Below are 13,680 nucleotides of genomic sequence, written 5' to 3' on the forward strand. Positions count from 1 at the left end.
CACTGGGGGAGGGGAGCTGGATATTAATTAACTATTAACAGTGTGGGTACCGAGTTTAGGCTACAGTGGGGGGATCGAGAGCAGTAGAGTTGATCATGGGCAGGCAGAGAGACTCGGACTCTAGCTGGTGAGAGTAGGTCGGAGTAGGAAGGTAGAGTAGGGATATTTAGAACAAGTACATAGCTAGGTGGAGTATGTGAAGAACAAACACCCGGCACCTCCCCCGCCGTCATGTTAAGAGGAAGATCCCCTCTCTCTAGCAGTTAGGCTATAGGGTTAAGGGTGCAGTACAATCCATTCCCTTCTCTGACTCCATCCCCTTCCCCAGCTGAACAACCCCCTCATCCCCCATCCTCCATCGCCCATCCCCCATCCCCCATCCCCATCCCCCATCCTCCATCCTCCATCCTCCATCCTCCATCCTCCATCCTCCATATCCCGCAAGTCCCCAACCCCAACCCCAAACACCTGTCATGTAACCATGTCTCAAGCACAGACAGCCATCCACCGGGAAGCTGTTTCTGGCGCTCGCAAGAGACCGAGAGAGTATCATTTTCCTCCCCACTCTAGCTATATACGTCCATACTTGGCTACTCCACTCGGCATCGCTGCGATCAGTCAATCAATCGGAGGCGTGGCGCTGGCTCGTACCGAGATTTGGGTCCCACCTGGCTGCTTCTTCCTAGAGTAAGAATTGCTCCGGTCGGGTGGTGGTGGTCGGGCATATAATTATTTTGAGATCCCGCAGATCCAGTGTGTGGGCGGGCCTTTTTCACGGTCCGTACTCTTGCTCTAATATTAATGGATGGATGGGTATCGGACTGTGTAACGCTATGTTCGTGTTATGTAACTGTGTTTCATTACATCCCCGCGCCACAGTTGATGCGTGGGGTGGTTGGGTGTGGCGGTGTATGTACATGGGTGGTAGAGGGCACGGGCCGTATGTATGTAGTAGGAAGGGAGAGACACGAGTGATGGGTGTTTTGGTCTCAGTGGGTGGTGCTGGTATTCAGGAGTTAGGGTGAAGGTAGGGGCGATAAGTAATACTGGAGCACAGTTCTATAACACTTTCTGGGGCGAAACACATAAATGGAACCTAACGCAGTTCGGAAATCGTGATGAAGGGCACGCCTACAACAGAAACCATCATGGAGTTTATGTGTGATGAAGCATGCACACAGATATTGCGTTTAACAGATCACGATCCCCACCCCGCGTTAGGTTCCATTTATTTCAATTCGGCCTGACGGTCCATGGGATAGAATTGATATCCAGCCATTAAAGCAAAAGCGGCCGGTTCTCTTTTGTCGGCTTTGACTGGTCAATTCGCCATTGGACAAGGCTCGCCATTGCCCCAGAAAGGACTCTATTAATACTAATACTGAATTACAATCAAATGAAGTAATCAATCTAATACTAAATGCTAGTAAGTATTGCAGTTACGTAGATACAAGTACTAGTACGGTGCTATGCTCTACATGAATATTGTTGATTGCGGAGAGGCAGTTTTATTTCATAACTCGTAATTAATTGGATATGTCTTTACACAAAACTTTTGTAGCTCCCCGTATATACTGTAGTATACCGTAGTATCGTAAGAAAACAAGCAAGAGGGGAAAAGTACACACTTTACCGCCAAAAATCAAACCAGCCTTCCCAGTAGAAATACACTCAAGAATTAAAAAAAATTCTTGTACAGGTACAAACAGTACTTGCACTTGCACCTGCACATTTGCACACACACACACACACAAAACCCAGACTCCCTACAAAAGAAATCCATCAACAAAGGAAAAAAGCCCACTCCACGGATCTCATCCATCAACTCGGCCACCCGCTCACACCACCGCCGTGCCCGCATGCGCCCTCGCCGTATACCCCAACCCCGCCTCCTCATTGTTCTCGTACGTCACCTCGTACGTCTTACTCGTCGCGATCTCCAGCCCGCCCTCCTTCCCCACAATATGCTCCATGCTGTCCGAGTCCGTCCCGCAGATCTGCCTCTCGCTGTCGTTCGAGTGGTGATTGCCGGTGCTGCGGCTGCTCAGCTCCACGCTGTCATTCATATTGCTGCCCTTGCCGCCCTTGCCGCCCTTCTTGCCACTACTACTCAGGCTCGAGTTGGTCCACTTGCCCCCGTACCGCGAGATGATGGGCTTGATCATGGGAACGTTGCCGACAATCATGGCGACGAAGGCCTCGCGGCAGGACCAGATGGCGATAACGAGACCGTTGGCCTGCGTGTTGGTGAAGGCGTAGATGCAGCGGAGGGTGGCGGCGATCATGACGAAGAAGCCGGCGGAGAACATGCCGATGAGGACGACTTTGCGGCGCATTGGCACCTTGACCTTGAGGAGGAGCTGGGAAGAGAGTTAGTTATGGTTTTTCTACTGTGGTTCTTTTGGAAAAAGGCACTAGGAAACTTACAGGCATGGGGATGGCCATGATCAAGATATCAGTGGACAGATTGAGGGCAAGACTGATGACGTAGTAAAGGTTGTACTCGACCCAGCATTTCTCTGCAGTACCATTCTGTTAGTAAGCTGTTCAAAGCTTAAGGAGGAAATAATGGAGGAAAAGGACTCACTGCCAGGATCAGGAATAACCTGCCACTGCTTGTGATATGGCCGACACGTCAAGTACAGTGTCAACATCATAATCACATATGTCAGTCCCGTTGCTGCAAACGCATACTTGATCATCGAAGCTCTCTCAAGACCAATACTAAACATCACCAAATTATATTAGCACCTCGATGTCACCACATTCTTGAGTGGCAGAAAAACTCACGTAACCCTCCGGAAGAAAAAGATCATGCACAACTTCAGCGTCCACACCGTCCCACAGTACGAGTTCCATCCCAGCAAAAAGGCCTTGCTGCCATTGGTACGGCGCCAGAACTCGTCATCGGAGAGGGCCAGTCGCTCTTCTTCGGTCAGATAACTGTTGGTGCCCCCCCAGGTAATAACCAGATGGGCTGCTGTGGACTCTAGAGTAAAGCAGAACTACGGAGAATTGATAATCAGCTTCTTCAACGTTTTCCCAGGAGCTTCGAGGGGTCGAGAGAGGAAACTAACGAGAGCAAAGAACATGAGGTAGTCGTCAGGCTTGAAATTCCGGAAGCCAACCACCTTCCATCTTGCAAAGGTGCGTAGGAAAACAAAGATTGCTGCTGTACCGAGGTAGGACCAAGACTCTGTTAAAAACCTTCTTCCTATTTCTACGAATGCTGCGTGTGCTGCTGCTGCTTGTGCGTCGGCCATTTCTGTGATTTTTGGCGGGAGGTGGTGGTGACTAGTTGATAATATTCTCCGAATGGGTCGTAAATGATTATTCTGTAGCTGTCAAAGCCGCTGTATGTTGATTCTAATCGTCTAACTGTTCCAACTAATCCAACTCTCCTACTGACTGGTTCCTACTACTGACTGGTTCTTGAAGTCGGGATGAGGACCGGATCTTTATATACATAACCAAACCACCGGCTTCCAATCCTTCCATCTGAAATAAGATGAATTCAGGTGAAGGGGACGAGCGTTAAGACATCTCACTCCTCTCACTTACATGTAGGTATGTATGTATGTAGGTACGGGGGAGAGTCGGAAAAACTGAAAAAACAAAAGAAGGCCAGACAGACCTCAGAATCGACAAGATCAGCGGTTCGGTCGGTGGTTGGTGGCAGATGGACATAAAACCCAGTTGGGTTGTAATAGTTATATTCATAATTATTGTCTTGCATGGACAATTACTGCTCTACCAAGTAGGAACAGCAAACGCAACCCCCCGTTGGTGTATGGGATATGTCCAATGATAGGAGTAGGCAAACAGGCAGACAGCTTGCGCTCAGGGCAGGCTTTGGTGTGGCACGAACGAACGTCGAACGGCTGCTGCTGTTGACCGACTTACCAGGGTATGCTAACGGTACTGTAGTTGTGGCCTTGCTTTTTTTTGTCTAGTTCTGGTTGTTTTGTCTGCCGCGGAGTCCAATGTCCTAGGCCAGGTCAGGGGAATTGAATATACATATTGGGCGAGTTTTATCTATGTCCACCTGATATGCAGTTGCAGTCTGAAGAAAACGTTGGAAACCGTGATAAGTTGCATCGTTCAATTTCTCCACTTGTCTGAGGTCTGCATGTAGTCTCTTTAGGTTCTGTTTTTATTTTTTCTATTTTCTCATTTTTTTTTATACTGTAAATAAGAAATAAAACCAACATTCACATCTGAATCCCACCATATCTTTCTCCTTAGCTGTCATGCCTCTCATCTCATGTGAGTGCGTGTGTGTAAGGCCAGACAAGTGGGTAATACATACAGGCAGCCAGAGAGACAGACAGTATCACAACTGTCAAACCTCAGTGTTGGGACCGAGTCAACGACAGCGGAGATCCCGGCTGTACCCATGACACTTAATGGCCCTAATCCAACTGCTTCGCTTATGACAGTAGAAAGAAGCAGTCTCAGTCACCCACGAAAGCGGTGTGAGGTTCAACTGCCACACATGTACCTATCTCCAGCTATCTCGGTAGGATGCCTCTTTGGGATCTGCAGGTCGCTTACCTTAATACTGCAGCTCTGTCTATGTAACCCCCACTACCTATACCATTCATCGAGGCTGTAGCAGAAAATGTTTATTATTATTATTACTGTAGAGTATATTGTAGTCAAGCTTTTTTGCGCACGGGTAGTCTCTTCCCCCCCCTCCCCAGAGTTGGATACCCAGGGGAGAGGTAGTCCCGACTGAAACGAAACGAAACGAAACGTCAGATTCTAGTGCCTGCATGTCTGTCTGTGCTATTAATTAACGAAATTACTGTACTCAGGTACATACACAGTACTTACTATACGGGCCGAATTAAACAGGGTGCCGAGTACCTGGTTAGGCACTGAGGATTCACTATGCCAAGCCTGAGTGAACGGGTAAATTCTTAGGCCCGTATTAATTAACCCAGTACACTGACTCTCGGGTTTTTCATAATATTCGTAGCTGGTTGGGTACTCTAGTTAGAGTAGACGGGCACGTATTCATATTCGCCTTCTGATCCTCAAAGCTCCAAGATGCATGGGTCAATATGTAGGGAGGTGAGCACCTTAAACTATTCTGGTGGTTGGACCAACAGTTAACGAAGATCGCCACCATAATCTACAGCCACAATCACAACCCCCATTCCCAAGGTAGAGGGTTTTAGTTTTAGAGTAGACTTACCAGGTTTAAGCAAACGGTTATATCCAGCACTCAGCACAGACTGTGTCACCCAAGAATGCAAAGTGCAACCGTGGATCTTTCCCTTCTCTTCTCGACTCCTACTTGCACTCCCCACGTCCATTGATTCTAATCTCATCGATCCACCCAATAAGCATACCCTACGCGCCGGGAAATAACTGTATATAGCGGCAGTTGAGGTTAAGACACCAGTTAGTTAGGGGCGCTCAGTGCTTTGACCAGGTGATAGCTATTCGGCCTGGGAACGAGCGTTGGTCAACGAATCACAGAAAGGTTAGGGACATACGATACAGAGAGTAGGTATCCAACACAAGCTTCACAAGTAAGTACTGTTCACAGGGCGATCCCTTTCTGCTTAGGGTTACATAAGCGACCAGGTGAGTGATAGCGCGCGAGCTATATGCCCACGTGTTTTGTGCCGTGCCGTGGAATCGAGTGATAAGCTATGACCCTGGAAGCAAAGTTCTGACTGAAATGAAGGGGTGTGTAATGCACGAGGGAAAAGAAAACAAACCTTGTGGTTGGTCTCTTGTGTCTCTTTTTGGGGGGGTAAAAGATTATCACCATAAGTGTATTGTTTGAAATGTCTGCTGTAGCTTGCTTCCAACTCGCATGCCACTCGGAATTAACCTTTTGCTCTTAAAAGATGATATGTTTTCATCGCCGATGATCTCAATTGATTGTCTTGACATCTTATTAGATTCAGCTCTAAGGCATGTTTATTTGCCGCGTAACCTGAGCCTTGTCCCCTAGGACTGGCAGAGAGTTTGGACTACCATCGATCGATAGGCCCTTCCGCCGCTATTATGGCGGAGCGAAACAAAGATTGTGAATATCCCGGAGCTCAGGGCACAATCGATAGAATTCAGGCCAAGTTGCCATTTAAACGTAAATACCGGTACCGATCAAATAGCCCCTTCTATAGCAGCCCAAGCCTCATATTTGCTTGTTGGAGTTTGCCATAAATTAAAACCGCTACGGTCAGCTGCAGAACTTAGCAGCGGGAGCTAGTTATGTATGCACCGTGCAAAATACTAGTACTCGCGACCAGCAACAAGAACCCGAAAATGCACGTCCTAATCTGCAACTTCCATTGGAGTAGAAGTCAAAAATACACCAAAGACTTGCAGCTGCATATTCGGGTTCTTGTTGCTGGTCGCGAGTATTTCTCTGACGAGTAGGGTACTTGGGAGACCAACACTTGCATATGTTGTCTTTTGGGTATGTTGTGGAACGTAATATTCCGTAACTGTAATCGATTCGACTCTTACGGCCGGAGTTTTCCTTCAACACAAGCAGTCTTTTTTCCTTTGTTTTCTTCGGGATCTACATTCTAGTCGGATTCGTAACATTACCCCTCGGATCGATTTAGGTAGGTTTCTGGGGTGATCTCTACTCTAGTGGCGGATGTATATTTTTATAGGGGCACCAAGATATTATGCCGATCCTTATCTGTGCTCCGGCCCGGTGAGTGTCGATATTGTTCTAGCTTGATCCTTATTCTCCTAGTGTTTTTACATCTTAGGAAGTCTCAATAAGCACTATGCGTAGAGATGAAATATAGCCTTAGTTGACCTCGTGGTTAAATTAAGGCCTAGTTAACATTTGAGCCCACAGTTCGTCTTGTTTTTATATTAAATTCGACTTTACTTACACGCGTTGTGTATCCCTTATGCTGTTAAAGCTTCCAACTTTGCCAAGTAATCGTGTATCCCTTATGCTGTGAAAGCTTCCAACTTTACCAATTAATCGTGCCTCAATTCTGTGGCTTGTATGCGAGGCTTGCCTGATGTTACCATGTCTTATATTGGCGGCACTTAAGTAACAGCTTAAGGGATACCTATTTTACAAGTACGATAAGGGTATCGATTAAGGAACCCGATAGCGCCCATACTGGTAGAGTGAACAGGTCCGGTAAACCTTCATTGATGATAATGCCCGTATCATATAATATCACTCGGTGTTAGATTTCGATCAATAAGATAGCCTATAGAGCACATGATACTCCTGCCTTAAGAGAGTAGTATTAGCTGGGGTGAAAATTGGCAGGACGATACTTATTTGGGGCCGTGCATGACTTATCGAGGTCCTCATCTTTGGTGGCATCAGATGCTTTAGCCCAGATTCTGATCTGAATAATTATCTAATGGACCAGGTCTAATTCCGTATCGCTTCAATCCCCAACCGATTGCACCAAGCACAGTAACCATGGATCAGTAGTTTTATCCTAAGAAGCTCCCGTCCCAAGAAACAGAGCCCCTGACCCGGAAGGCGATATGGTTGGGGACACCTAGAGACGGAAGGGTGCGACATTGGTCCCCAGTGAAGATCACCTTCCTAGTCTAGCACCAAATCGCACTTAAAATGCCAAGACAGTATATTTATGCCAAGATATTGGCCAGCCATCAGTGGTCTATTTCCAATCGGGTAATTATGTACTAAAGTACTTCCTAATCGGGTAATTATTGGTGTGGAAGTGCGACATTCAGTCAGCCTCTCACCAAAAACCCAACTTTTAGAAATTCAATAGCTCAACAACCACAACAGATAAAATTAATTGGGCTCTGTTACAGTGCTATTTATCTATTTCTCTATTACCCTACAGAGTCATTTTAATTTTAATGTGCTGTGGTGGTTGGCCATTAAGCCTCGAAGTTCGGCAACTTTGACACTCCGGCTCAAGGTGTCCCCAACCATATCGATATTAAAAGCGCTTCGTCATATCAATTAGTACCTCCCTGTATGTGCGGAGATTCTTGGGTCGGGGGCGTATCCAGATTAGCCCTGCGTTTAGACGAAGCTTAGACCCCTTTGATTTCTAGAAAGAGCACAGGGGCGTCGCCGTTCACCGATATGTTCATCTTTTTTTTTATGGAAAGACTCTATCTATCCCATCACATGAAGCACAGCAAGCCTCTCTTGTATAAGCTTCGGCAATGTCGATCATTGCAGGAAAAGAGAGCCGTAGGGTAGAGTATTACCCTGAGACTTGCATGCATGAGTGCTCCAGAAGGTATTGAATTAAGCGACAGCCGGAATTTTATATTGACCGACCGGCTGTAGCTTCAATTCCTGTGAAATTAGTCTGCTCTTTCGCCCATGTACTAATTCCGCAGGTACGATAGGCCCTAGAATCGAATAGCGCGATGTTTTCGCAACCAGAACCAGGGCAAAAACTTATAAGGCCAGCTGCATCTTTGTAACATATGCATTATCATGTAGCAATCGAAAGTCATCGCCGAAGGCTACAAATAAACTCTGTGATATTTCTTCCTATACCTACGTGTTGTATGGAGATAGTGTCCGTAATAGTTTAAATGAGTATGTAACTGTCATCTCTGCAGAACTGTCGGTCAGAAACCCATCGATACTGAGATAGACTCAGCATTGACAAGAAAGTGAGCCATGTAGATACTAGATACATAATTCTCCACAACAAGCTTCCTGATTGGAGTCTTCATGAAAGGTGAGTACGTGGGTCAACTTACAGTCGTCAAATATGATATACCTAGACGAACTTCTCATTTGAGCCTTGCACCCTAATTAAGCAGTGGGGGGTACCAAATTTCCCGAGCAGGGCGATGCTTATAATTGTAGGACCCTAACACTCGGGAGTAGAAGGGACTGCAGGTGATACAGGAAAGGGGCGCGGCGGGGAAGGAAGTGCGGGAAGCCAAGAAAGTTTAAACTTCAGACTAGGACATAAGCTCCGGGGCTCTCAGCAGTATCCCATAATCCGGTGCTTAGATGCTGCTCTATTTGACAGAATATTATAATTACTAAAAGAGGAAGGGTGGCAGCCGAATATGTGTGTGATCCAGACACAAGCCACAGCTGAAAATACGCCGCCCGAATCAATAGGCAGCTTTAACGGACTATGGGATAATACCGTGTCTCATTAAGTCTACGAGACAAGGACTAGGGCAATAGCCTTATACTCCGCGGTTTAGCAACTGCCAGGTTCTGCCAGCAAACAACCAACTACATGTATGCTCACTAACCAGACCGGCAAGAGCCTTCTAAGTCCGGATTGAATCACTAGCTATCCCTTCGTCTGTCGATGCTGCCCACCCTATATTAGAGCAATTAAAAATTTTATGGAGATCTGTTATTTGATAAGAGAGATAACGAGATCTGTTAGTAAAGCCACACCAGATTTGCTTTTTCTTGGATGGGCAGCATTTTCTGACAGAAGAAGGGATAGGCGCGCATCTGTGACGCACCTCGTGACATGTCACACAATATTGAATTGGTCTCCAATATTCCCAACGGTCAAACAGCTAAGGTGCATACCATATCCCATAAATTCTCTCCAGATCTTGTTCCTAAATTTCATATCTAGTACTGAAAGCCACCCTGTGATGTTAAACCTGAATTAAGCCTTGAAGATAAATTTACAGATCTTGCATAGAAACGGCTCATAACAACTCTGTAGACGCCCCCGGGGGGATCTACAGACCACATTTGAACGCCTATGAACCTTCAAAAATATCCACGGGATGGCTTCCACTGCAGCTGTAGTCTAAGGCTAAGATAAATCCTAAGATACATACATGTAGATTAGACTAAAGTTGTTGTCACGTAAGCCAGAAGTAACATAGCTGAATATGCCCACAAATTATATGCGGAGGCCATTTGAGAGCCACAGAAAATCGTGATCGGGGATTGATGAGAAATCAATTGGTTCAGCTGTAGGTCCAACGGTTGACTTTTATGCTTTTAAGATAGGTCCGGCACTAGCCACATCTTAGGGGATGGGTGCGCCCTTTAAGTAGGCATATCCGCTTCGCATTAAGTTAGTCATCCTTGAGTAACCATCGTGCTGAGCAGTTCAAGCTTGAATGTCGACCGTCATGTGATCAAGGAGTTATCCTTTCCGCATTTCGGGAGGTTTCTACATTGCAGGAATTATGATTTAATCTGTACTGCTAATATTCCTCTAAACAAGCCCTTTAGATAAAGAGCGGCAAAGCTGAAGCTAGACTACAAGTGCGAGAAAGGATGGTTCGAAAGCCGGCGCTGCGAGTAGGAGTACGAGACATAACTCAATTATATAGATACATGTATGTACTACGTACGTTGCTAAGCACAGCGCAGCTCCAGTGAACAGATACATGTATGTACACACTTGTCAGCGAATAATGATATGGTTTTCTAGAGCATTCCGGCTAGTTAATGGGTCTGGTAGAGGATAAATTTGCGAAATAAAACCGACGAAATAGCCTTAAGTCACGTCAATATGGACAATCTGGCCAATAGTACATATCTCAAGCTGTTTTGTTAATAAGCCGGGCTGTCTACTTTTGAGAGGTCTCTGGCGGTAGACCCGGGCCATAATAGGCGATAGCCAGCCTTGAGCTCACGCTAACCTATATAAACTTGTCTTTATTGATGATATAGTAGTGCTGAACCTTTAATACAAAAAATATCTGGCCCTATTATACCTCTAGTGCCAAGAAGAAGATTGGAATCATCAGATATCACTCGAAACCATAATCTTTCATACTCGCATACAACCATGAGGTTATGGCAATGCTCAAGGGATTGCCGCTGTCTTCATTTGAGCAAGTGACTGGGGAAAACTTCCAAAACCCAGCCGACTGGCAAGGTGGGTGTACCAGGGGTGGGGACACGGGATTCCTCCCATTATTCCAGCTGCAACATGTACATCTTATGTACTCATATATCTAAGCCTTCCATATACTCTAGATACATGTATGTTCTAGTATTGGTACCTAAAGGAAATAGGATTAACGTATATAATTGTCACGCGTTACGAAAAAAACGTAAGGTATTTTCTAAGGCGTATTAGCCCTAAAATCCCTATTTAAAAAGTACATACATTGTATGTAGACACATGATAATTAAGCTCAGATAGAATCTAATATACTTTTCTTGACATTACTACAAATGCATCTGTGTGTTGGGTAAACCAAAAATTATGATACAAAAACAAGGCAAACCGCTCTCTACAGAGAAAAGCAAATCGTCATAGTACATAGCTACATGTATGCATAATTAAATCCCACCTACATGAAGCCATAGGTTCAAAACTCCCCACGCACCAACCGCACCCGCCATACCCCAGCCCCATACATTATTACCACTTATACTGCCACTCTGCTGTGCCTGAGTTTCATTTGTTGAGGTCTGATTTGACCCCTCATCCCCTGCGAGTCATTTACAATCACAGCTCGAGCTCTTACTCACAAGTAAGACAGCTGTATCATGTCTTGCCACCTTCGCCTTATAGCTCTCGCTCACGCATCCTAGATCCTCGCCCGTCCACACGTTGATGACCTGGAAGCACTTGCCATTGCTCAACTGTGGAATCTCACTCCAAACCGCTGCCTTTTCCGCCTCGGTCTCGAGCGTGTTGAGCATCAGCACTAGCGTCCCGGCCTTACTCGCACCACTGTAGAACTCGGCAGGGTGTGTGTCGTTATAGGTCCAGTCTGGATTGATGCCCCACTTATAAGGCATTGCTGGTGCACCGTTTACATCGTCTTGGTTGAAAGCAAGTAGGTATTTATTTTTCAGGATGGCGAGGTTGTCACTAGAGATAGAGTCTAGGGAAGTGCCAATGAGAAGTGGACTTTTCATCGCTGCCAAAGAGCAAAATGAGAGCGCGTTTCTTCGGGAGTGAGGTCGCCGTTGCCAACTTCGAGCATGTCCTGTGAATTGCGGTGTTAGAGGGCATATTTTATAGAAGCCGGATCGAACAGAGAGAAACCTACGGCATCGTTATGGGCCCAGAAATCTACATAGTTGAGTTTGAAACTGTTGTAATTTATAATGTGAATGACCTCGCTCCATACAGGGAAAATGTCATCGGTCATTCTCCAGCTGTGTCCTATATTTGCTCCGTAGGTCTCGATCGCGGCCTGTCCCCAGTTGCAGATAGAGTACAGGATATTTCTGTCCTGCTTCAAAAGCGCTGTAGTCATGCGGGTGTACCTCTCTGCTGTGCGGGACTTAGACCAGTCGTATCCCGCCGGTGCGAGGCCAGGGTCGTTGACACAAGTGGCGTTAGGGCCTGTGGGGTGATTATAATCTGGGTGGCAGGCGTGGTATTCATCACCGGTCCAGTATTCGGAGGGGACATCACAGTTGTCATACTTGAGATCTAGCGGCACGATATTAATTTGTGTGCTCCTCTTTGATCAATATTGAAAGTCCAGCGCTTACAGTCAATCCCCCACTCAGCCCATGTTGCCGCATCAATATCCTCATAATAAAGTGACCCGGGGTAGCCAGCGCAAGTCGTCTTCCCCGCATCGCTGTAGATACCGATTTTAAGTCCCATGTCGTGGATCTTCTTTGCAGTACCGTCAATACCATCGGGGAACTTTGTCAAGTCTGGCAATATACGTTGAGTTGTGTTGTCTCTTCCAGACTTTATGGACCAGCAGTCGTCGACTTGAGGACATGGTCAGTAAGAAGAAGGATAATGACGGAGGACTACAATGCGTACTATTGACATAATTGTAACCAGCCTTTGCAAGCCCAAGGTCAATAAGCTTTTGACCGGCTGTGAGAAATTTCTCCTCGTTGATGTCGCAACGGAAAGCCTGATAGATTTGATCAGAATAGTAATTGATGGAGGGAATCTTTGTTTGTTTGTCCATTTACATTCCAGGAATTCCATCCTAGGGCTGGTAGTTTACCCTATTCAATTGTCAGTAATCATGTCAGCCTGGGGTGGGTTGAGTTGAACATACAGTTACACCATCTTTACTGACAAGCGCCGAAGCGACAGAAGCTAATAACGAAGCTTGAAGGAACTGTTTGGTATACATCTTGATCGCAAGAGTCGAAGAACAGTAGATTATGATGGAGAATATGATTCAAGATAGTGAGGATTCGCTTGGCTCTTATACGAGATTGACCCTTGCATCATCATCAAGCCCCTGTGCCTGTTTCGGGTTGTGCTTTTGAAAGAGAGCCAAATAATTTCTGGTTCGGTAACACTTTAACCCTATATTTGGCGATAAAGACAGGCGATGAACATGTACCTACCTAATGGTAGGGAATGCTTAGCTCCCGTGTTGGTAATGAGGCACAGAAGCCGGTGAGGGGAGATTTAGGGCTGGTCGCTGCTGTCGGCACGTGGCGTAGGTGAAGTGTCCAGGTGCAGAATCATAGCCTGTAGAGCCTGTTTTCTCTTGGGCAAGTATTGACTACATGAGCTCAATTGATCAACGCTGCAGCACCCATGAAAAGTATTTCTTTGGATTAGGTAAACTGAGGTTTACAAAACTCATAAGTATGGTGCATACTTGAATAGCAAGCCGCAGTTGAGACTATTTGGGGATTAAATTCCAAAGAGAATTCCAGTTTCAGCTAAGCCTCACGGGTAATTGATACAGGATGTTCCATAGAGCGCGCTACGTTTAATATGACGGTCAGATCATAGAGAATCAACGAGTCGACAGCGGGTACTGTATGCGCCGGCGGTTCCT

General features: G+C 46.0%; 3 protein-coding genes across 3 annotated transcripts; all 3 read right to left on the minus strand.

Annotated features, from left to right (window-relative positions):
* Positions 1–1,838: 1,838 nt before the first annotated feature.
* Positions 1,839–3,263, minus strand: LAJ45_01231 (uncharacterized protein; the record flags this gene model as incomplete). The annotated part of the gene is made up of 5 exons (XM_046110826.1): positions 1,839–2,360; positions 2,428–2,519; positions 2,588–2,724; positions 2,791–3,005; positions 3,078–3,263. 5 exons carry the CDS (start codon positions 3,261–3,263, stop codon positions 1,839–1,841), a joined length of 1,152 nt encoding a protein of 383 aa, XP_045976004.1.
* Positions 3,264–11,395: 8,132 nt separating this feature from the next.
* LAJ45_01232 (uncharacterized protein) lies at positions 11,396–11,701 on the minus strand (the record flags this gene model as incomplete). The annotated part of the gene is made up of 1 exon (XM_046110827.1): positions 11,396–11,701. One exon carries the CDS (start codon positions 11,699–11,701, stop codon positions 11,396–11,398), a length of 306 nt encoding a protein of 101 aa, XP_045976005.1.
* A 116-nt stretch (positions 11,702–11,817) lies between these two features.
* Positions 11,818–13,017, minus strand: LAJ45_01233 (uncharacterized protein; the record flags this gene model as incomplete). Its single annotated transcript, XM_046110828.1, has 6 exons — positions 11,818–11,892; positions 11,956–12,344; positions 12,407–12,637; positions 12,693–12,789; positions 12,851–12,886; positions 12,940–13,017. 6 exons carry the CDS (start codon positions 13,015–13,017, stop codon positions 11,818–11,820), a joined length of 906 nt encoding a protein of 301 aa, XP_045976006.1.
* Positions 13,018–13,680: the final 663 nt, after the last annotated feature.

This window comes from Morchella importuna (genome assembly GCF_003444635.1).
Source record: "Morchella importuna strain M04M26 chromosome Unknown Morimp01GS002, whole genome shotgun sequence".
In the NCBI taxonomy this organism is placed as follows: domain Eukaryota; kingdom Fungi; phylum Ascomycota; class Pezizomycetes; order Pezizales; family Morchellaceae; genus Morchella; species Morchella importuna.